At 31.9% G+C, this 24841-nt stretch overlaps 1 protein-coding gene and 1 long non-coding RNA gene across 2 annotated transcripts; one reads left to right on the top strand and one right to left on the bottom strand.

Annotated features, from left to right (window-relative positions):
• Positions 1-734: 734 nt before the first annotated feature.
• On the bottom strand, positions 735-1005 carry LOC119612659. The gene is made up of 2 exons (XR_005232163.1): positions 918-1005; positions 735-844 (listed from the first exon to the last, which is right to left on the bottom strand). It is a non-coding gene; the product is annotated as an uncharacterized LOC119612659 (long non-coding RNA).
• A 4348-nt stretch (positions 1006-5353) lies between these two features.
• LOC119612660 lies at positions 5354-24214 on the top strand. The gene is made up of 5 exons (XM_037968490.1): positions 5354-6814; positions 7018-12311; positions 12380-12573; positions 22239-22686; positions 22755-24214. Exons 1-2 carry the CDS (start codon positions 5354-5356, stop codon positions 10438-10440), a joined length of 4884 nt encoding a protein of 1627 aa, XP_037824418.1. The 3' UTR covers positions 10441-12311; positions 12380-12573; positions 22239-22686; positions 22755-24214.
• Positions 24215-24841: the final 627 nt, after the last annotated feature.

Here is a 24841-nt window from a genome sequence, read left to right as displayed (position 1 = left end):
CCTTGTGCGCAATTTTCAATATAATTCGATGAAATTTGATACACGCACCGTTTTTAGTCCAAGCACAAGGCCTATTGAAAATGGTTAAAATCGGTCCATTATTTCACCTAGCCCCCATACATGTAATGGTCATAGTCAAACAATGTTTGTTTTTCTTTTGCTTAGTAAATTTATTTCATTTGGAAATGGTGTTGTTCATAATATCCAGAGAAAAAAAAAAAAAAATTTGCAGTAGTGCAAAGTGAATGTAATTTTCATGACTTTTCTGAAAACACTGCTAATACAACTCCTTCTAAATGCATTCCTAAATGTAACAATAAAAATTCAACTAATTTCATTAAAACGTCAAAACTTAATTCAGATTGTTGATTTAAGCAAATGAGATTTATGTGTTATTATAAATAATTTTGAATATTAATAATTTTCAATATTTATTATATTTTCCTGTAAACCATTTAAAATGTGTTTCGAAAATATATACAAATAGTTTGAACCCATGAAACATCGATTTCGAGTCATCGAATTTGCATTAATTCGATTATTCGAAATTCTCGAATAAACACATGATCTCAAATGACAAGCTAATGTTAAAATTATATTATGAACCACTTCATCAACACTTGCATATCTGATTAAATTACATCGTTGTCATGTAACTTTTTGCTGGGACAAAGAAATCACATATTCGTGATTAACAAACAAAACATTTACCAAAGGCATTTAAAGCAAAAACATTATGTTCTTTGTTTTTATTTCCAAAAAAATATCACTTAAAATGTTAGTTTCTATCAGAATTTTATCAGCATGTACAAAAATCCCATCAGTAGATTTCGTGGCCCCTGAACTGAAAATCATAAAAGACAATTAACTTAGTTAATGGTCATTAGCAAAACTTAGAATAACAAGTGTTTACAAACCTTATAAAAGAGTAATTTTGCTGAATAGAGTCAACATTAAGAGTTTCATTGGTTTGTTTAATCAATTAATTATTATTTGTATTAAGCAAGATTTTTTTTTTATTTTATAACATTATTGTTGGACTTTGCATCTTTAAACATATGTATTCAGCTATTTTCTTTTGATCTTGTTTTATCTTAATATCTACTGTTCATCATTCTTGCTGTGGTATGTTTAATAACAGATGCACTGCATTATCATTCATATCACTTTTAGTTTTGTCATGCATGGAAAAATATGTCTTGATATACAGTCAATCAATTAAATAAATTAAAATAGAAATTATAATTACAAATTGAAAGGAAAAAGAAAATAATAAAAACTAGAGATTTTACTTAAATAATCTTACTACGATTTTTTTGTTACAATCTCAACTACTTAATTTTTTAATATTAAACAAATTTCTGGTGATTTTTATTCTGGCGATTTTAAGCATTAATATGCAAAAAGTGATATCCACAAAACGATTTAATACTATTTCTATACAACAGTATTTTTGCACTCTTTCTACCATTCTTGATCCCGTTTTAAGATATTTCTAGAACCAGAATTTACTTTTGATTAATATTGGATTGGCGTCTTTCTTTTGGCTTTTTGACTTCAACCTATTAAAACCTAAAACGTGCTAAGTGATTTTGAAGAAATTATAATTTTTACAAAAAGTGTATAAAGTGTTATAGTTAACAACTTAAATTTAAATTTCAACAAGTGAAAATATAATAATCCAGATATCGGGTAATATTTCTTATTGAATTTAATTCTATTTCGAAATGAAATGAATTTAAACAAATTTTATAGAAAATTTGCCTAAAAAACTGTACTGGACCACGTTTCACTTTCAAGTCCCGTTGTTATATAACTGTACTGGACCACGCTTCCTTTCTCAAGTCCCGTCGTTACATAATAGGCATACTTGCCTGGGACTTGGAAATAACAGTTGGAAATTTTAGTGTCTATATTGTTCGTCTTGGAAAGATTAGGTAACTATATTATATGGCATAATATAAAAATTTCTAAATTCTAATGGGAAACAATTCTTATACATTAGATTTAAACGATTTAAACGACACATATCTCATGAAAAAGTGGTAACAACATCCAGCAGTATTCAACATTTCAACGTGATTTGTAACCAACTAAATACAAGAAAAAAAAAGTCAAAGGAAGAATTAGGCTTCAAGATAAATTCGGAAAAGTAGCAAAAGCTTGGAAGCATCTTCAGAAAAGTTTGCCAAAAGTCCAGTAATCAAAATCTAACAATATAATTTAAATTATTTAACAAAATCCTAAATATTACATATCCAATTCCAATCTAACTTAAATTTTAAAATCACATTTCATACATATTGAGATAACCTAAATTTTTGAAAATGGTTTCTTAAAAACTAAAATAACTCAACCAAAACTTAAAATCATTCGTAAAAAAACTAAACTAATCTAAACAAATCAATCCAAAATTTCTTAATTTTCTAATATTTTAACATGAAAATTCTAAAAGTTTAAAAACAAAGCTCATATTTTCAAAATTATTAACTTAACCTAATATCACAATTTATTTCTTAAAAACTAACTTTAAAATGTAACATAACAATGTAAAATCTTCAAAATAAGTTCTTAGAAAATTTACAATTTGATAACAACATGAAATGAATTAAACAGGCTAAATATTGCACCAAAAATAAACAAAATGTTAAATCAAATTATAGTTTAGGCATGATGAAAACTTTTGAATTTTGAAGATTTTTTCTTTAGACTTGAAACCTTAATGAAACATCACAGATCTAAAATCTAATTAACCTATGTAAAGAAAATTGTATTAAATTCTCTTTACTCTTAAAACCTAGTATTGCACAATATTTATATTTAGTTATTATATTCTAATACTAACCTAAATGGCAAACTATAGAATAATGCAAATCAAAATTTAATTTACTCATTCAAAAAGAAGTCATCAAAACCACATCAACGAATTATTGCTGGAGGCCTTCATCAAGTCGGTGTGATGCGGTAAGTCAGTTAAAACATTTTTTTTATTATTATTAGTTTTGCATTATCTTTAGTAAGAAACAACATTCAACATAAGGCAATGCAGAGTATCATTATGTTAAATAACAGTGTTCATTATGTTATTGCTTAATTAAACTGATCTCTTTTGCAAATTATGTTTACTCTTGAATTAAATCTCTTTGTGATAACTAACACTTACTTGTTGAATTTTGTTTCTTAGTTTTCTTTTGTTTTGCCAAAAATTATTACTCTTTAAAACAAGAAAGATATTTGTAATTTAAACCTTTATGAACCTTATGCTAAGATTTTGTCTTTGCGGAATATGAAACATATAGTTTATTCTTTCATTATACTTCTATTGAAAGTTAATTTAAATAGTTTCTAATAGAACATTATATTTAAATTTTGTCTATATTCTAATTTATTAATATGGTTAATGGGCTGAATAAATAATTTTGTAAAATGGAATGCTAATTTAAAATTTTCGGGTGTTTTCTTCAAATGGATCGAATAGTTTAATGTATAATTGAAAGTTTAAGCTCGGGATTTCTTTAATTTGCCTAGGAAATTATGGAAGGAGAGGGTTTTGAGGCCGTATCTCAATCAACATCATCTAGAGATACATATTTAAGAGTAATCGGTTAACATCCGCACTTTTTTTCTACTTTCAACATGACTAGATGAGGGGCAAAATTCGATGGTATTCATAAGTCTAGTTAGTCTGGTCCTGACACCTTTTTTATCAGTCACAAAATAGGGAGTCTATAATAACAAGTGTAATTGAACATGCATTTAGATAGGGAAGGACCGAACCACCCCAAACCGACTGTTGCTAGCAACATAAAGGCTCCCGCAGTCCTCTCTCTACTGAATAGCCCATACCCAAAACGAGTCAATTTGTGTTCACAAGTTAATTCTGATTGGAGTTATTTCTCGTGTGTTTATGTGTATTTGCAACATTTTCACATAGAGCTTTGATTTGTACATTACATATATAAATGGCGCCCAACGTGGGGCACGAAAAAACTTAACAGTTTTTTCTGCTCTATCTACCCGGAAGATTATTAGAGTTCATTAATTCAAAAAATTTAAAGTTCTTAGATGGAGTAAAACTAGATCTATAAATAGTGTATAGGGTTATTCTGGATTATTTCGGTTATTTGAGGATTAACAGTTCGAATATACTGACCGTTTAATACCTGTATGCCATTTTATAAACTAGTGGAGTTCTTTCTAAGAAATTTATAGATTTTCCGAAGTCTTGTACAATATTTTAAATATTTTTAAGTTCTACAATACGGTAACAGCTACTAGTGTACATAAAAAGGAATTCATATATTGTGCTGTATGCGAATATTTGACCGATGTACATTAGATATAGTTAAAGAAAATACGTGTTATTAGCTGTGGTATTTAAATTTAGAAATATATTTAATATTGTTCAATACTCCATAGCCCAGTTTTTCTATTTAATGTTAATCGATTTGATTCTATTTATTTCAATTATAACATAAACTAATGATCCTTAAGAAAACACCCATTTGAATATTGTTTATACTTAATATAAAAAAAATACTTTTTTAAAGGTAATTGAGTTACGTTTTTGAATGTTATCTGAATTTTCTAATATTATTAAACTGAACGATCAAACAACAAAAAAACGTTTAATGTAGATAAATATAAATTTAAAACTATTGAATTGAAAATATTTGTTTTTCGTGAAATTTGTTTTACAAAAGTGGTGAAAAAGATTTAAAAATCAATTCATTTTAGGTATCAAGATTTGTATCTATATGTTGTCAAACTTTGTTTTATTTTTAATGTTTAAAAATTTTCATATAACATGCGGTTTTTCATATTCTTTCGTTTTATTCGTTATAATCAAACACGAACACATTTTCTGTTGATACAATTGCATTTTATAATTTCAATATCGTTTTTGCTTCCACCCTACTAAATTTCGTAAACCTAAGCTAAAAAAATTTGGTTATTTTTTTTTTTTTTTGTTACAATCTATGTGTTGAGAAAAATTTGAAGAGTAAGTTCCACAGTGTATGGTAGCTATTCATTGCTTCACAACAACTGAAATAAAGACTATTTCCGTATTTTGCTTGATCTGATTACAATTAAAATTTTAGTGAGTTTTATTATTGAATTAAAGACAAGTTAGTATTGCGTATTTGAATCTTGCTAGAGTTTATTAAGAACTCGAATGATCTGGTTTATTAGATAAACAGATATTGGAAACTTAGCTATTTCTGTTATGTCCTATTAACTTCAGTCGATCGAGATAAACTTGCTTGCGTGTTTTGACCAAACCCTTAATACTTTTCAATTTGAAAATTTATAGTTTGATAATTTGTTACTGAATTTTATTCATATATTCAAAATGTCGGTAGACAGAACTCCTCCACCAGCAAATATTCCACCACCATTGCCTCTGGCTCCGATTTACATAGAGCCTTCGGTTTGTCATGTGTGTACGGAAACAATGGTCGAAGGAGATGATTGTTTAATCATTCATGAATGTTCGCACGCGTTCCATAGATCCTGTATTGAGTCACATCTTTCTACCAGTTCTGAATGCCCGGTATGCAAACGTGCATGTCGACTTTGTGACTTACGTAGATTGGTAATAAACGCTAATGCTGCAACATTTAGACCAACCATTAAGAAAAAAGGCAGGGGTGCTATGGCACGAACCTACAATACACGTTCAACTTCAAACCGTAATCTTTTTCAAGAATCCGATCCTTCTAATACTGGCGAGACCAGTATGTCTCTGGGAAATGAACCTGAAAACACACAACTAGCTACCAATGATATTCTATTAGACACAACTGGAAATAATAATAACCGTATAAATTCTCCAATTCAAAATCCAGAACATTTAATAAGAACACCGTCTAACAATAATAATTCTAGTATTGATTACGATCAAATTAATCGTTTAATCGAAGCCAATATTACGAAACTTTTGCAAAATATGAATATTATGCAACCAGTTAGCAACAACAATAATCAAAATAACAACAATGCCAATACACATCAAAATGGTTATGGTTCGCAACGTCCAAATACCCAAACCAATGTCAACATTCCTTATATTTTCTCACCATTCGCAAATTCCAATTCTAATACTGGTACAATACATGCAGACAAGGTTACCTCCGTGATCCAGAATTGGAACCTCAAATTCGATGGTTCATCAAACGGATTGCATGTAGAAGAGTTTCTGTATCGTATTAAATCATTAACCAGGGATACATTCAATAGTGATTTCACTATTATCTGCAAGAACTTGCATATCCTCTTAACAGGAAAAGCCCGCGATTGGTACTGGCGGTACCATAAGCAGGTCCAATCTGTAAACTGGGATGATTTTTGTGATGCCCTGCGATGCCAGTATAGACAATATAAAAGCTCTTTTGATATCCGAGAGGAAATCAGAAACAGGAAACAAAAGCCTGGAGAGTCATTCGATTCCTTTTTCGATTCCGTATTGGTAATTATGGATCGTCTCCCGGCGCCCATGTCTGATTCTGAATTGATCGAAATACTAGCGAGGAATCTGCGTCCTGATATCCGCCAAGACTTATTATACGTTCCCATACACTCGATTTCACACTTACGAAAACTCGTACAAATGCGAGAACATTTCTTAAATGATGAGAGCGTTCGCAAAAATCTTTTTACTCGCAGCCAAAATCAGAATATGCCACGTAGATATCTATCTGAAATAGATTCAACGAATACTAGTGACAATGTTCACGAAGTTGAAGAGTTAGCTTGTTCTGTTGACGCTGTACAGGGTCATGAAGTTGTGGTCAAGTGTTGGAACTGCGATGAGGTAGGCCACCACTGGGAGAACTGCCTCAAAGACAGGACCATATTTTGTTATGGTTGTGGCAACAAAAATGTATATAAGCCTAACTGTAGCAAATGCGCAGCAAGAAAACTCAATAGTTCAAAAAACTATCGGCCGATAGGTCCTCCAAAGGACATGAACTAAGTCCTAATACAAAACAAAATTTCATTTCAATTAAAGTAAAGTCCAAATGTGACAAAGAAACTCTTACAGATTTCAAAATACCCTGCTATGACAATTTATCCCTTGTTTGTAACCAAACTGAAAAAATTACTCTGCTAGAACGTCCTAAAACCTATACCAATGAACCAAAACTTGAAATATCGAAACTTATTACACCAAAACTTCCATACCATGAAAGATTACAATTGTACATGCAAAAACGCAATGAAATATTTAACCTGTCTGAAATTACAGAATGTAAACCATCGAAATCTAAACGGTCAACTGTTCGTCTTAGAAAATATTACAAAATGCGAAAAACTTGTCGAAAACTTCTTATTTCTGCTATTGTGTCAAATCCAAAGGATTTGCGTTATTACGCAAAAGTGAAGTTTTTGAATTTTGATGAATATGGTCTCCTTGACACCGGGGCCAATATTAGTTGTTTAGGTTCAGATTTAGCAGAGATTGACTTTTCGAAATTCCCATGTTATACAAAATGTAAACATTACGTTAAAACGGCTGATGGTCATTTACAATCAGTTTGTGGATGGCTGGATGTAGAAATCTTCTTTAAAGATCAATCGAAAACCTTAAAACTTTTTATTATACCGTCGATATCTCAGAGATTGATTTTGGGAATCGACTTTGTGAAGTCCTTCGCTTTGTTTCCAGACATAGTTGGGTCTGTAGATATACTTACTTTTAATAATTCGTCCAACTCGTCCTTGTTCGATTTATCCGTTCTTTCAGGTAAGTCCGAAGTCCAGTCCGATAAAACAAATCAGTCTAAAACACCATTAGACGAAAATTCCTATCCACTTTCGCATAGCCAACGTTTGCAGCTTAACGCTGTCATTAACTTGTTTCCGAATTTTGAAAAACAAGGGTTGGGAAGAACCAGTCTTATTAGACACTCAATTGATGTTGGCAATGCCTCACCAATTAAGTCAAGGTTCTATCCAGTTTCTCCTGCGGTCGAGAAACTGATGTACGGTGAACTAGATCGTATGTTGGCACTAGGGGTGATAGAACCTTCCACATCCCCCTGGAGTTCACCTATGCGTTTGGTTTTAAAACCAAACAAGGTCCGATTGTGCCTAGATGCACGTAAGGTTAATGCTGTAACCATAAAGGATGCATATCCGCTTCCAAATATTGAGGGAATATTCGCAAGGCTTCCAAAGGCGAATCTCATAACGAAGCTAGATCTGAAGGATGCCTATTGGCAGATTGCCTTAGATGACAAGTCCAAAAGTCTGACAGCATTCACAGTCCCGGGTCGGCCACTCTACCAGTTTGTAGTTATGCCGTTCGGGCTGTGTAATGCTCCACAGACTATGTGCAGACTTATGGACGAAATCATTCCTCCGGACTTAAGGCACTGTGTCTTTGGGTATTTGGATGATCTAGTTATCGTTTCAGAAGATTTCGAAACTCATCTTGAAATACTAGTACGTATAGCCTCGCAATTTCGAAAAGCTAATCTCACGTTAAACATATCTAAGTCCAAATTTTGCGTAACATCGGTAAACTATTTAGGATTTGTGATAGGAAACGGGGGAATTACAACGGATCCCGAAAAAGTTCAAGCGATAAGAGATTGGCCCACTCCCAAAAACTTAAAACAAATTCGCGGTTTTCTTGGATTGGCGGGGTGGTATCGTCGTTTTATTGAAAATTTCTCAACGGTCGTTTTTCCAATCACGGAGTTGTTATCGACGAAAAAGGTGTTTAAATGGACAGAAGAAGCCCAGAAAGCATTCGAAAATGTTAAACTCTTGCTCACCTCCGCTCCTGTCTTGACAAACCCGGACTTCCGAAAGAAATTCTTCCTTCATTGTGATGCTAGTGATTTCGGTATAGGTGCAGTTCTGGTGCAATTGGACGACCAAGGCCAAGAACGTCCAATTGCATACATGAGTAAAAAGTTAAATTCAGCACAACGAAATTACAGTGTCACAGAGAGGGAATGTTTGGCTGCAATGGAAGCTATCAAGCGATTCCGGTGTTATTTGGAAATGCAGGAGTTCGAGGTGATCACAGACCACTCTAGTTTACTGTGGTTAATGCGGCAACCAGATCTCAGTGGCCGGCTTGCAAGATGGGTGTTTAAGCTGCAGTCCTATAATTTTTCAATTAGCCATCGTAAGGGCAAAGATAATGTGGTCCCCGATGCATTATCACGGATTCCAGTAAACGAAGTTGCTGCCTTAGAAATAATTGAACCAGAGATTGATCTTGAATCTCCCTATTTTTCAGATCAAGAATATTTAAATCTGATACAAAAGTACAATGAAAATTCAGCGAAATATCCAGATATAAAAATCCTAGATAAATACATTTATTATCGAACCGAGCATTATAATGGCAACGAAAACCAAGAGCAGTTGTGTTGGAAACTATGGGTACCAGTAAGACTACGTAGAGATACTATCTCAAGAGCGCACGATACGCCTGTGACAGCACATGGTGGGATGGTGAAAACACTGGAGCTATTAAGGAGAAACTTCTTTTGGCCTGGAATGGTCCGAGATGTTCGCAATTATGTTCGACAATGTGAAATCTGCAAAACCACAAAAGCCCCTAACTTTGTAATGAAGCCACCAATGGGTAATCAAAGCGTTTCCATTCGACCATTCCAGCGCCTCTACATAGATTTACTGGGCCCATACCCACGCAGTAAATCCGGCTACATTGGCCTCTTAATCGTGCTTTGCCCCTTAAGAAAATTTACGTCGAATCTAATCCAAGAGTTCTTACAAAAACACATTTTTCATGTATATGGCGTACCAGAGTTCATTGTCAGTGATAATGGGAGCCAATTTCGCGCCAACGATTTTAACGCTTTTCTGACGGTCAACGGAATCAATCATACTTATACAGCGTTATACTCCCCCCAATCCAACGCATCGGAACGTGTCAACCGATCTCTTATCGCTGGAATTCGAGCTTTTTTAAAGACTGATCATCGTCTTTGGGACGAAAAGCTCAGTGAGATCAGTTGTGCCCTTCGTAATTCCTACCACCAGTCCATAAATACCTCACCTTTTTATGCTTTGTTTGGATTTAATATGATTACGCACGCTACTTCATACAACCTACTACGTCAGGTAAAACTTCTAGATGAACCCTCGGCAAATATTGCCCATGCAGATAATCTTCAAATTGTACGGGAGAATATTCGAAGATCGATTAAAAAAGCACATGATCGGAATACTCACCAGTACAATCTTCGATCAAAACCCCAATCTTTTCAGGTAGGTCAGGAAGTATTTCGGCGAAATTTTGTCCAAAGTAATTTTGAAAAGCGTTTCAACGCAAAATTATCACCTCTTTTTATTAAAGCACGAATCAGGGAAAATGTTGGAAACAACTATTACATATTAGAAGACCTTCAAGGAAAAATAATAGGAACCTATCATGGAAAGGACATAAGACCATAAACTCCCTTTTTTCCATTCAATTTTACATCGCATTGCTCTAAAATTGCTTGGTTTTGTAATGGTCATAGTCAAACAATGTTTGTTTTTCTTTTGCTTAGTAAATTTATTTCATTTGGAAATGGTGTTGTTCATAATATCCAGAGAAAAAAAAAAAAAAAATTTGCAGTAGTGCAAAGTGAATGTAATTTTCATGACTTTTCTGAAAACACTGCTAATACAACTCCTTCTAAATGCATTCCTAAATGTAACAATAAAAATTCAACTAATTTCATTAAAACGTCAAAACTTAATTCAGATTGTTGATTTAAGCAAATGAGATTTATGTGTTATTATAAATAATTTTGAATATTAATAATTTTCAATATTTATTATATTTTCCTGTAAACCATTTAAAATGTGTTTCGAAAATATATACAAATAGTTTGAACCCATGAAACATCGATTTCGAGTCATCGAATTTGCATTAATTCGATTATTCGAAATTCTCGAATAAACACATGATCTCAAATGACAAGCTAATGTTAAAATTATATTATGAACCACTTCATCAACACTTGCATATCTGATTAAATTACATCGTTGTCATGTAACTTTTTGCTGGGACAAAGAAATCACATATTCGTGATTAACAAACAAAACATTTACCAAAGGCATTTAAAGCAAAAACATTATGTTCTTTGTTTTTATTTCCAAAAAAATATCACTTAAAATGTTAGTTTCTATCAGAATTTTATCAGCATGTACAAAAATCCCATCAGTAGATTTCGTGGCCCCTGAACTGAAAATCATAAAAGACAATTAACTTAGTTAATGGTCATTAGCAAAACTTAGAATAACAAGTGTTTACAAACCTTATAAAAGAGTAATTTTGCTGAATAGAGGCAACATTAAGAGTTTCATTGGTTTGTTTAATCAATTAATTATTATTTGTATTAAGCAAGATTTTTTTTTTATTTTATAACATTATTGTTGGACTTTGCATCTTTAAACATATGTATTCAGCTATTTTCTTTTGATCTTGTTTTATCTTAATATCTACTGTTCATCATTCTTGCTGTGGTATGTTTAATAACAGATGCACTGCATTATCATTCATATCACTTTTAGTTTTGTCATGCATGGAAAAATATGTCTTGATATACAGTCAATCAATTAAATAAATTAAAATAGAAATTATAATTACAAATTGAAAGGAAAAAGAAAATAATAAAAACTAGAGATTTTACTTAAATAATCTTACTACGATTTTTTTGTTACAATCTCAACTACTTAATTTTTTAATATTAAACAAATTTCTGGTGATTTTTATTCTGGCGATTTTAAGCATTAATATGCAAAAAGTGATATCCACAAAACGATTTAATACTATTTCTATACAACAGTATTTTTGCACTCTTTCTACCATTCTTGATCCCGTTTTAAGATATTTCTAGAACCAGAATTTACTTTTGATTAATATTGGATTGGCGTCTTTCTTTTGGCTTTTTGACTTCAACCTATTAAAACCTAAAACGTGCTAAGTGATTTTGAAGAAATTATAATTTTTACAAAAAGTGTATAAAGTGTTATAGTTAACAACTTAAATTTAAATTTCAACAAGTGAAAATATAATAATCCAGATATCGGGTAATATTTCTTATTGAATTTAATTCTATTTCGAAATGAAATGAATTTAAACAAATTTTATAGAAAATTTGCCTAAAAAACTGTACTGGACCACGTTTCACTTTCAAGTCCCGTTGTTATATAACTGTACTGGACCACGCTTCCTTTCTCAAGTCCCGTCGTTACATAATAGGCATACTTGCCTGGGACTTGGAAATAACAGTTGGAAATTTTAGTGTCTATATTGTTCGTCTTGGAAAGATTAGGTAACTATATTATATGGCATAATATAAAAATTTCTAAATTCTAATGGGAAACAATTCTTATACATTAGATTTAAACGATTTAAACGACACATATCTCATGAAAAAGTGGTAACAACATCCAGCAGTATTCAACATTTCAACGTGATTTGTAACCAACTAAATACAAGAAAAAAAAAGTCAAAGGAAGAATTAGGCTTCAAGATAAATTCGGAAAAGTAGCAAAAGCTTGGAAGCATCTTCAGAAAAGTTTGCCAAAAGTCCAGTAATCAAAATCTAACAATATAATTTAAATTATTTAACAAAATCCTAAATATTACATATCCAATTCCAATCTAACTTAAATTTTAAAATCACATTTCATACATATTGAGATAACCTAAATTTTTGAAAATGGTTTCTTAAAAACTAAAATAACTCAACCAAAACTTAAAATCATTCGTAAAAAAACTAAACTAATCTAAACAAATCAATCCAAAATTTCTTAATTTTCTAATATTTTAACATGAAAATTCTAAAAGTTTAAAAACAAAGCTCATATTTTCAAAATTATTAACTTAACCTAATATCACAATTTATTTCTTAAAAACTAACTTTAAAATGTAACATAACAATGTAAAATCTTCAAAATAAGTTCTTAGAAAATTTACAATTTGATAACAACATGAAATGAATTAAACAGGCTAAATATTGCACCAAAAATAAACAAAATGTTAAATCAAATTATAGTTTAGGCATGATGAAAACTTTTGAATTTTGAAGATTTTTTCTTTAGACTTGAAACCTTAATGAAACATCACAGATCTAAAATCTAATTAACCTATGTAAAGAAAATTGTATTAAATTCTCTTTACTCTTAAAACCTAGTATTGCACAATATTTATATTTAGTTATTATATTCTAATACTAACCTAAATGGCAAACTATAGAATAATGCAAATCAAAATTTAATTTACTCATTCAAAAAGAAGTCATCAAAACCACATCAACGAATTATTGCTGGAGGCCTTCATCAAGTCGGTGTGATGCGGTAAGTCAGTTAAAACATTTTTTTTATTATTATTAGTTTTGCATTATCTTTAGTAAGAAACAACATTCAACATAAGGCAATGCAGAGTATCATTATGTTAAATAACAGTGTTCATTATGTTATTGCTTAATTAAACTGATCTCTTTTGCAAATTATGTTTACTCTTGAATTAAATCTCTTTGTGATAACTAACACTTACTTGTTGAATTTTGTTTCTTAGTTTTCTTTTGTTTTGCCAAAAATTATTACTCTTTAAAACAAGAAAGATATTTGTAATTTAAACCTTTATGAACCTTATGCTAAGATTTTGTCTTTGCGGAATATGAAACATATAGTTTATTCTTTCATTATACTTCTATTGAAAGTTAATTTAAATAGTTTCTAATAGAACATTATATTTAAATTTTGTCTATATTCTAATTTATTAATATGGTTAATGGGCTGAATAAATAATTTTGTAAAATGGAATGCTAATTTAAAATTTTCGGGTGTTTTCTTCAAATGGATCGAATAGTTTAATGTATAATTGAAAGTTTAAGCTCGGGATTTCTTTAATTTGCCTAGGAAATTATGGAAGGAGAGGGTTTTGAGGCCGTATCTCAATCAACATCATCTAGAGATACATATTTAAGAGTAATCGGTTAACATCCGCACTTTTTTTCTACTTTCAACATGACTAGATGAGGGGCAAAATTCGATGGTATTCATAAGTCTAGTTAGTCTGGTCCTGACACCTTTTTTATCAGTCACAAAATAGGGAGTCTATAATAACAAGTGTAATTGAACATGCATTTAGATAGGGAAGGACCGAACCACCCCAAACCGACTGTTGCTAGCAACATAAAGGCTCCCGCAGTCCTCTCTCTACTGAATAGCCCATACCCAAAACGAGTCAATTTGTGTTCACAAGTTAATTCTGATTGGAGTTATTTCTCGTGTGTTTATGTGTATTTGCAACATTTTCACATAGAGCTTTGATTTGTACATTACATATATAAATGGCGCCCAACGTGGGGCACGAAAAAACTTAACAGTTTTTTCTGCTCTATCTACCCGGAAGATTATTAGAGTTCATTAATTCAAAAAATTTAAAGTTCTTAGATGGAGTAAAACTAGATCTATAAATAGTGTATAGGGTTATTCTGGATTATTTCGGTTATTTGAGGATTAACAGTTCGAATATACTGACCGTTTAATACCTGTATGCCATTTTATAAACTAGTGGAGTTCTTTCTAAGAAATTTATAGATTTTCCGAAGTCTTGTACAATATTTTAAATATTTTTAAGTTCTACAATACGGTAACAGCTACTAGTGTACATAAAAAGGAATTCATATATTGTGCTGTATGCGAATATTTGACCGATGTACATTAGATATAGTTAAAGAAAATACGTGTTATTAGCTGTGGTATTTAAATTTAGAAATATATTTAATATTGTTCAATACTCCATAGCCCAGTTTTTCTATTTAATGTTAATCGATTTGATTCTATTTATTTCAATTATAACATAAACTAATGATCCTTAAGAAAACACCCATTTGAATATTGTTTATACTTAATATAAAAAAAATACTTTTTTAAAGGTAATTGAGTTACGTTTTTGAATGTTATCTGAATTTTCTAATATTATTAAACTGAACGATCAAACAACAAAAAAACGTTTAATGTAGATAAATATAAATTTAAAACTATTGAATTGAAAATATTTGTTTTTCGTGAAATTTGTTTTACAAAAGTGGTGAAAAAGATTTAAAAATCAATTCATTTTAGGTATCAAGATTTGTATCTATATGTTGTCAAACTTTGTTTTATTTTTAATGTTTAAAAATTTTCATATAACATGCGGTTTTTCATATTCTTTCGTTTTATTCGTTATAATCAAACACGAACACATTTTCTGTTGATACAATTGCATTTTATAATTTCAATATCGTTTTTGCTTCCACCCTACTAAATTTCGTAAACCTAAGCTAAAAAAATTTGGTTATTTTTTTTTTTTTTTGTTACAATCTATGTGTTGAGAAAAATTTGAAGAGTAAGTTCCACAGTGTATGGTAGCTATTCATTGCTTCACAACAACTGAAATAAAGACTATTTCCGTATTTTGCTTGATCTGATTACAATTAAAATTTTAGTGAGTTTTATTATTGAATTAAAGACAAGTTAGTATTGCGTATTTGAATCTTGCTAGAGTTTATTAAGAACTCGAATGATCTGGTTTATTAGATAAACAGATATTGGAAACTTAGCTATTTCTGTTATGTCCTATTAACTTCAGTCGATCGAGATAAACTTGCTTGCGTGTTTTGACCAAACCCTTAATACTTTTCAATTTGAAAATTTATAGTTTGATAATTTGTTACTGAATTTTATTCATATATTCAAAATGTCGGTAGACAGAACTCCTCCACCAGCAAATATTCCACCACCATTGCCTCTGGCTCCGATTTACATAGAGCCTTCGGTTTGTCATGTGTGTACGGAAACAATGGTCGAAGGAGATGATTGTTTAATCATTCATGAATGTTCGCACGCGTTCCATAGATCCTGTATTGAGTCACATCTTTCTACCAGTTCTGAATGCCCGGTATGCAAACGTGCATGTCGACTTTGTGACTTACGTAGATTGGTAATAAACGCTAATGCTGCAACATTTAGACCAACCATTAAGAAAAAAGGCAGGGGTGCTATGGCACGAACCTACAATACACGTTCAACTTCAAACCGTAATCTTTTTCAAGAATCCGATCCTTCTAATACTGGCGAGACCAGTATGTCTCTGGGAAATGAACCTGAAAACACACAACTAGCTACCAATGATATTCTATTAGACACAACTGGAAATAATAATAACCGTATAAATTCTCCAATTCAAAATCCAGAACATTTAATAAGAACACCGTCTAACAATAATAATTCTAGTATTGATTACGATCAAATTAATCGTTTAATCGAAGCCAATATTACGAAACTTTTGCAAAATATGAATATTATGCAACCAGTTAGCAACAACAATAATCAAAATAACAACAATGCCAATACACATCAAAATGGTTATGGTTCGCAACGTCCAAATACCCAAACCAATGTCAACATTCCTTATATTTTCTCACCATTCGCAAATTCCAATTCTAATACTGGTACAATACATGCAGACAAGGTTACCTCCGTGATCCAGAATTGGAACCTCAAATTCGATGGTTCATCAAACGGATTGCATGTAGAAGAGTTTCTGTATCGTATTAAATCATTAACCAGGGATACATTCAATAGTGATTTCACTATTATCTGCAAGAACTTGCATATCCTCTTAACAGGAAAAGCCCGCGATTGGTACTGGCGGTACCATAAGCAGGTCCAATCTGTAAACTGGGATGATTTTTGTGATGCCCTGCGATGCCAGTATAGACAATATAAAAGCTCTTTTGATATCCGAGAGGAAATCAGAAACAGGAAACAAAAGCCTGGAGAGTCATTCGATTCCTTTTTCGATTCCGTATTGGTAATTATGGATCGTCTCCCGGCGCCCATGTCTGATTCTGAATTGATCGAAATACTAGCGAGGAATCTGCGTCCTGATATCCGCCAAGACTTATTATACGTTCCCATACACTCGATTTCACACTTACGAAAACTCGTACAAATGCGAGAACATTTCTTAAATGATGAGAGCGTTCGCAAAAATCTTTTTACTCGCAGCCAAAATCAGAATATGCCACGTAGATATCTATCTGAAATAGATTCAACGAATACTAGTGACAATGTTCACGAAGTTGAAGAGTTAGCTTGTTCTGTTGACGCTGTACAGGGTCATGAAGTTGTGGTCAAGTGTTGGAACTGCGATGAGGTAGGCCACCACTGGGAGAACTGCCTCAAAGACAGGACCATATTTTGTTATGGTTGTGGCAACAAAAATGTATATAAGCCTAACTGTAGCAAATGCGCAGCAAGAAAACTCAATAGTTCAAAAAACTATCGGCCGATAGGTCCTCCAAAGGACATGAACTAAGTCCTAATACAAAACAAAATTTCATTTCAATTAAAGTAAAGTCCAAATGTGACAAAGAAACTCTTACAGATTTCAAAATACCCTGCTATGACAATTTATCCCTTGTTTGTAACCAAACTGAAAAAATTACTCTGCTAGAACGTCCTAAAACCTATACCAATGAACCAAAACTTGAAATATCGAAACTTATTACACCAAAACTTCCATACCATGAAAGATTACAATTGTACATGCAAAAACGCAATGAAATATTTAACCTGTCTGAAATTACAGAATGTAAACCATCGAAATCTAAACGGTCAACTGTTCGTCTTAGAAAATATTACAAAATGCGAAAAACTTGTCGAAAACTTCTTATTTCTGCTATTGTGTCAAATCCAAAGGATTTGCGTTATTACGCAAAAGTGAAGTTTTTGAATTTTGATGAATATGGTCTCCTTGACACCGGGGCCAATATTAGTTGTTTAGGTTCAGATTTAGCAGAGATTGACTTTTCGAAATTCCCATGTTATACAAAATGTAAACATTACGTTAAAACGGCTGATGGTCATTTACAATCAGTTTGTGGATGGCTGGATGTAGAAATCTTCTTTAAAGATCAATCGAAAACCTTAAAACTTTTTATTATACCGTCGATATCTCAGAGATTGATTTTGGGAATCGACTTTGTGAAGTCCTTCGCTTTGTTTCCAGACATAGTTGGGTCTGTAGATATACTTACTTTTAATAATTCGTCCAACTCGTCCTTGTTCGATTTATCCGTTCTTTCAGGTAAGTCCGAAGTCCAGTCCGATAAAACAAATCAGTCTAAAACACCATTAGACGAAAATTCCTATCCACTTTCGCATAGCCAACGTTTGCAGCTTAACGCTGTCATTAACTTGTTTCCGAATTTTGAAAAACAAGGGTTGGGAAGAACCAGTCTTATTAGACACTCAATTGATGTTGGCAATGCCTCACCAATTAAGTCAAGGTTCTATCCAGTTTCTCCTGCGGTCGAGAAACTGATGTACGGTGAACTAGATCGTATGTTGGCACTAGGGGTGATAGAACCTTCCACATCCCCCTGGAGTTCACCTATGCGTTTGGTTTTAAAACCAAACAAGGTCCGATTGTGCCTAGATGCACGTAAGGTTAATGCTGTAACCATAAAGGATGCATATCCGCTTCCAAATATTGAGGGAATATTCGCAAGGCTTCCAAAGGCGAATCTCATAACGAAGCTAGATCTGAAGGATGCCTATTGGCAGATTGCCTTAGATGACAAGTCCAAAAGTCTGACAGCATTCACAGTCCCGGGTCGGCCACTCTACCAGTTTGTAGTTATGCCGTTCGGGCTGTGTAATGCTCCACAGACTATGTGCAGACTTATGGACGAAATCATTCCTCCGGACTTAAGGCACTGTGTCTTTGGGTATTTGGATGATCTAGTTATCGTTTCAGAAGATTTCGAAACTCATCTTGAAATACTAGTACGTATAGCCTCGCAATTTCGAAAAGCTAATCTCACGTTAAACATATCTAAGTCCAAATTTTGCGTAACATCGGTAAACTATTTAGGATTTGTGATAGGAAACGGGGGGAATTACAACGGATCCCGAAAAAGTTCAAGCGATAAGAGATTGGCCCACTCCCAAAAACTTAAAACAAATTCGCGGTTTTCTTGGATTGGCGGGGTGGTATCGTCGTTTTATTGAAAATTTCTCAACGGTCGTTTTTCCAATCACGGAGTTGTTATCGACGAAAAAGGTGTTTAAATGGACAGAAGAAGCCCAGAAAGCATTCGAAAATGTTAAACTCTTGCTCACCTCCGCTCCTGTCTTGACAAACCCGGACTTCCGAAAGAAATTCTTCCTTCATTGTGATGCTAGTGATTTCGGTATAGGTGCAGTTCTGGTGCAATTGGACGACCAAGGCCAAGAACGTCCAATTGCATACATGAGTAAAAAGTTAAATTCAGCACAACGAAATTACAGTGTCACAGAGAGGGAATGTTTGGCTGCAATGGAAGCTATCAAGCGATTCCGGTGTTATTTGGAAATGCAGGAGTTCGAGGTGATCACAGACCACTCTAGTTTACTGTGGTTAATGCGGCAACCAGATCTCAGTGGCCGGCTTGCAAGATGGGTGTTTAAGCTGCAGTCCTATAATTTTTCAATTAGCCATCGTAAGGGCAAAGATAATGTGGTCCCCGATGCATTATCACGGATTCCAGTAAACGAAGTTGCTGCCTTAGAAATAATTGAACCAGAGATTGATCTTGAATCTCCCTATTTTTCAGATCAAGAATATTTAAATCTGATACAAAAGTACAATGAAAATTCAGCGAAATATCCAGATATAAAAATCCTAGATAAATACATTTATTATCGAACCGAGCATTATAATGGCAACGAAAACCAAGAGCAGTTGTGTTGGAAACTATGGGTACCAGTAAGACTACGTAGAGATACTATCTCAAGAGCGCACGATACGCCTGTGACAGCACATGGTGGGATGGTGAAAACACTGGAGCTATTAAGGAGAAACTTCTTTTGGCCTGGAATGGTCCGAGATGTTCGCAATTATGTTCGACAATGTGAAATCTGCAAAACCACAAAAGCCCCTAACTTTGTAATGAAGCCACCAATGGGTAATCAAAGCGTTTCCATTCGACCATTCCAGCGCCTCTACATAGATTTACTGGGCCCATACCCACGCAGTAAATCCGGCTACATTGGCCTCTTAATCGTGCTTTGCCCCTTAAGAAAATTTACGTCGAATCTAATCCAAGAGTTCTTACAAAAACACATTTTTCATGTATATGGCGTACCAGAGTTCATTGTCAGTGATAATGGGAGCCAATTTCGCGCCAACGATTTTAACGCTTTTCTGACGGTCAACGGAATCAATCATACTTATACAGCGTTATACTCCCCCCAATCCAACGCATCGGAACGTGTCAACCGATCTCTTATCGCTGGAATTCGAGCTTTTTTAAAGACTGATCATCGTCTTTGGGACGAAAAGCTCAGTGAGATCAGTTGTGCCCTTCGTAATTCCTACCACCAGTCCATAAATACCTCACCTTTTTATGCTTTGTTTGGATTTAATATGATTACGCACGCTACTTCATACAACCTACTACGTCAGGTAAAACTTCTAGATGAACCCTCGGCAAATATTGCCCATGCAGATAATCTTCAAATTGTACGGGAGAATATTCGAAGATCGATTAAAAAAGCACATGATCGGAATACTCACCAGTACAATCTTCGATCAAAACCCCAATCTTTTCAGGTAGGTCAGGAAGTATTTCGGCGAAATTTTGTCCAAAGTAATTTTGAAAAGCGTTTCAACGCAAAATTATCACCTCTTTTTATTAAAGCACGAATCAGGGAAAATGTTGGAAACAACTATTACATATTAGAAGACCTTCAAGGAAAAATAATAGGAACCTATCATGGAAAGGACATAAGACCATAAACTCCCTTTTTTCCATTCAATTTTACATCGCATTGCTCTAAAATTGCTTGGTTTTGTAATGGTCATAGTCAAACAATGTTTGTTTTTCTTTTGCTTAGTAAATTTATTTCATTTGGAAATGGTGTTGTTCATAATATCCAGAGAAAAAAAAAAAAAAAATTTGCAGTAGTGCAAAGTGAATGTAATTTTCATGACTTTTCTGAAAACACTGCTAATACAACTCCTTCTAAATGCATTCCTAAATGTAACAATAAAAATTCAACTAATTTCATTAAAACGTCAAAACTTAATTCAGATTGTTGATTTAAGCAAATGAGATTTATGTGTTATTATAAATAATTTTGAATATTAATAATTTTCAATATTTATTATATTTTCCTGTAAACCATTTAAAATGTGTTTCGAAAATATATACAAATAGTTTGAACCCATGAAACATCGATTTCGAGTCATCGAATTTGCATTAATTCGATTATTCGAAATTCTCGAATAAACACATGATCTCAAATGACAAGCTAATGTTAAAATTATATTATGAACCACTTCATCAACACTTGCATATCTGATTAAATTACATCGTTGTCATGTAACTTTTTGCTGGGACAAAGAAATCACATATTCGTGATTAACAAACAAAACATTTACCAAAGGCATTTAAAGCAAAAACATTATGTTCTTTGTTTTTATTTCCAAAAAAATATCACTTAAAATGTTAGTTTCTATCAGAATTTTATCAGCATGTACAAAAATCCCATCAGTAGATTTCGTGGCCCCTGAACTGAAAATCATAAAAGACAATTAACTTAGTTAATGGTCATTAGCAAAACTTAGAATAACAAGTGTTTACAAACCTTATAAAAGAGTAATTTTGCTGAATAGAGTCAACATTAAGAGTTTCATTGGTTTGTTTAATCAATTAATTATTATTTGTATTAAGCAAGATTTTTTTTTTATTTTATAACATTATTGTTGGACTTTGCATCTTTAAACATATGTATTCAGCTATTTTCTTTTGATCTTGTTTTATCTTAATATCTACTGTTCATCATTCTTGCTGTGGTATGTTTAATAACAGATGCACTGCATTATCATTCATATCACTTTTAGTTTTGTCATGCATGGAAAAATATGTCTTGATATACAGTCAATCAATTAAATAAATTAAAATAGAAATTATAATTACAAATTGAAAGGAAAAAGAAAATAATAAAAACTAGAGATTTTACTTAAATAATCTTACTACGATTTTTTTGTTACAATCTCAACTACTTAATTTTTTAATATTAAACAAATTTCTGGTGATTTTTATTCTGGCGATTTTAAGCATTAATATGCAAAAAGTGATATCCACAAAACGATTTAATACTATTTCTATACAACAGTATTTTTGCACTCTTTCTACCATTCTTGATCCCGTTTTAAGATATTTCTAGAACCAGAATTTACTTTTGATTAATATTGGATTGGCGTCTTTCTTTTGGCTTTTTGACTTCAACCTATTAAAACCTAAAACGTGCTAAGTGATTTTGAAGAAATTATAATTTTTACAAAAAGTGTATAAAGTGTTATAGTTAACAACTTAAATTTAAATTTCAACAAGTGAAAATATAATAATCCAGATATCGGGTAATATTTCTTATTGAATTTAATTCTATTTCGAAATGAAATGAATTTAAACAAATTTTATAGAAAATTTGCCTAAAAAACTGTACTGGACCACGTTTCACTTTCAAGTCCCGTTGTTATATAACTGTACTGGACCACGCTTCCTTTCTCAAGTCCCGTCGTTACATAATAGGCATACTTGCCTGGGACTTGGAAATAACAGTTGGAAATTTTAGTGTCTATATTGTTCGTCTTGGAAAGATTAGGTAACTATATTATATGGCATAATATAAAAATTTCTAAATTCTAATGGGAAACAATTCTTATACATTAGATTTAAACGATTTAAACGACACATATCTCATGAAAAAGTGGTAACAACATCCAGCAGTATTCAACATTTCAACGTGATTTGTAACCAACTAAATACAAGAAAAAAAAAGTCAAAGGAAGAATTAGGCTTCAAGATAAATTCGGAAAAGTAGCAAAAGCTTGGAAGCATCTTCAGAAAAGTTTGCCAAAAGTCCAGTAATCAAAATCTAACAATATAATTTAAATTATTTAACAAAATCCTAAATATTACATATCCAATTCCAATCTAACTTAAATTTTAAAATCACATTTCATACATATTGAGATAACCTAAATTTTTGAAAATGGTTTCTTAAAAACTAAAATAACTCAACCAAAACTTAAAATCATTCGTAAAAAAACTAAACTAATCTAAACAAATCAATCCAAAATTTCTTAATTTTCTAATATTTTAACATGAAAATTCTAAAAGTTTAAAAACAAAGCTCATATTTTCAAAATTATTAACTTAACCTAATATCACAATTTATTTCTTAAAAACTAACTTTAAAATGTAACATAACAATGTAAAATCTTCAAAATAAGTTCTTAGAAAATTTACAATTTGATAACAACATGAAATGAATTAAACAGGCTAAATATTGCACCAAAAATAAACAAAATGTTAAATCAAATTATAGTTTAGGCATGATGAAAACTTTTGAATTTTGAAGATTTTTTCTTTAGACTTGAAACCTTAATGAAACATCACAGATCTAAAATCTAATTAACCTATGTAAAGAAAATTGTATTAAATTCTCTTTACTCTTAAAACCTAGTATTGCACAATATTTATATTTAGTTATTATATTCTAATACTAACCTAAATGGCAAACTATAGAATAATGCAAATCAAAATTTAATTTACTCATTCAAAAAGAAGTCATCAAAACCACATCAACGAATTATTGCTGGAGGCCTTCATCAAGTCGGTGTGATGCGGTAAGTCAGTTAAAACATTTTTTTTATTATTATTAGTTTTGCATTATCTTTAGTAAGAAACAACATTCAACATAAGGCAATGCAGAGTATCATTATGTTAAATAACAGTGTTCATTATGTTATTGCTTAATTAAACTGATCTCTTTTGCAAATTATGTTTACTCTTGAATTAAATCTCTTTGTGATAACTAACACTTACTTGTTGAATTTTGTTTCTTAGTTTTCTTTTGTTTTGCCAAAAATTATTACTCTTTAAAACAAGAAAGATATTTGTAATTTAAACCTTTATGAACCTTATGCTAAGATTTTGTCTTTGCGGAATATGAAACATATAGTTTATTCTTTCATTATACTTCTATTGAAAGTTAATTTAAATAGTTTCTAATAGAACATTATATTTAAATTTTGTCTATATTCTAATTTATTAATATGGTTAATGGGCTGAATAAATAATTTTGTAAAATGGAATGCTAATTTAAAATTTTCGGGTGTTTTCTTCAAATGGATCGAATAGTTTAATGTATAGTTGAAAGTTTAAGCTCGGGATTTCTTTAATTTGCCTAGGAAATTATGGAAGGAGAGGGTTTTGAGGCCGTATCTCAATCAACATCATCTAGAGATACATATTTAAGAGTAATCGGTTAACATCCGCACTTTTTTTCTACTTTCAACATGACTAGATGAGGGGCAAAATTCGATGGTATTCATAAGTCTAGTTAGTCTGGTCCTGACACCTTTTTTATCAGTCACAAAATAGGGAGTCTATAATAACAAGTGTAATTGAACATGCATTTAGATAGGGAAGGACCGAACCACCCCAAAACGACTGTTGCTAGCAACATAAAGGCTCCCGCAGTCCTCTCTCTACTGAATAGCCCATACCCAAAACGAGTCAATTTGTGTTCACAAGTTAATTCTGATTGGAGTTATTTCTCGTGTGTTTATGTGTATTTGCAACATTTTCACATAGAGCTTTGATTTGTACATTACATACAACAGAACACCCCGAAAAGTGCCTTTGAGCTCATAATTACGTTAAATATAACTATATCTTGATGGAAAGCAGCACAAATAAGTTTTATATAAGCCTTGATGACCGTGCCAAATTTCATAAAGATCGGGTCTCAT

The sequence above is a fragment of the Lucilia sericata genome, unplaced genomic scaffold (genome assembly GCF_015586225.1).
Source record: "Lucilia sericata isolate MDLA Ls3-8-SP2 unplaced genomic scaffold, ASM1558622v1 Contig001788F_arrow, whole genome shotgun sequence".
NCBI lineage: Eukaryota > Metazoa > Arthropoda > Insecta > Diptera > Calliphoridae > Lucilia > Lucilia sericata.
The sequence above is the reverse complement of the archived record's forward strand: the minus strand, read 5'-3'. Positions and strand labels throughout refer to the sequence as shown.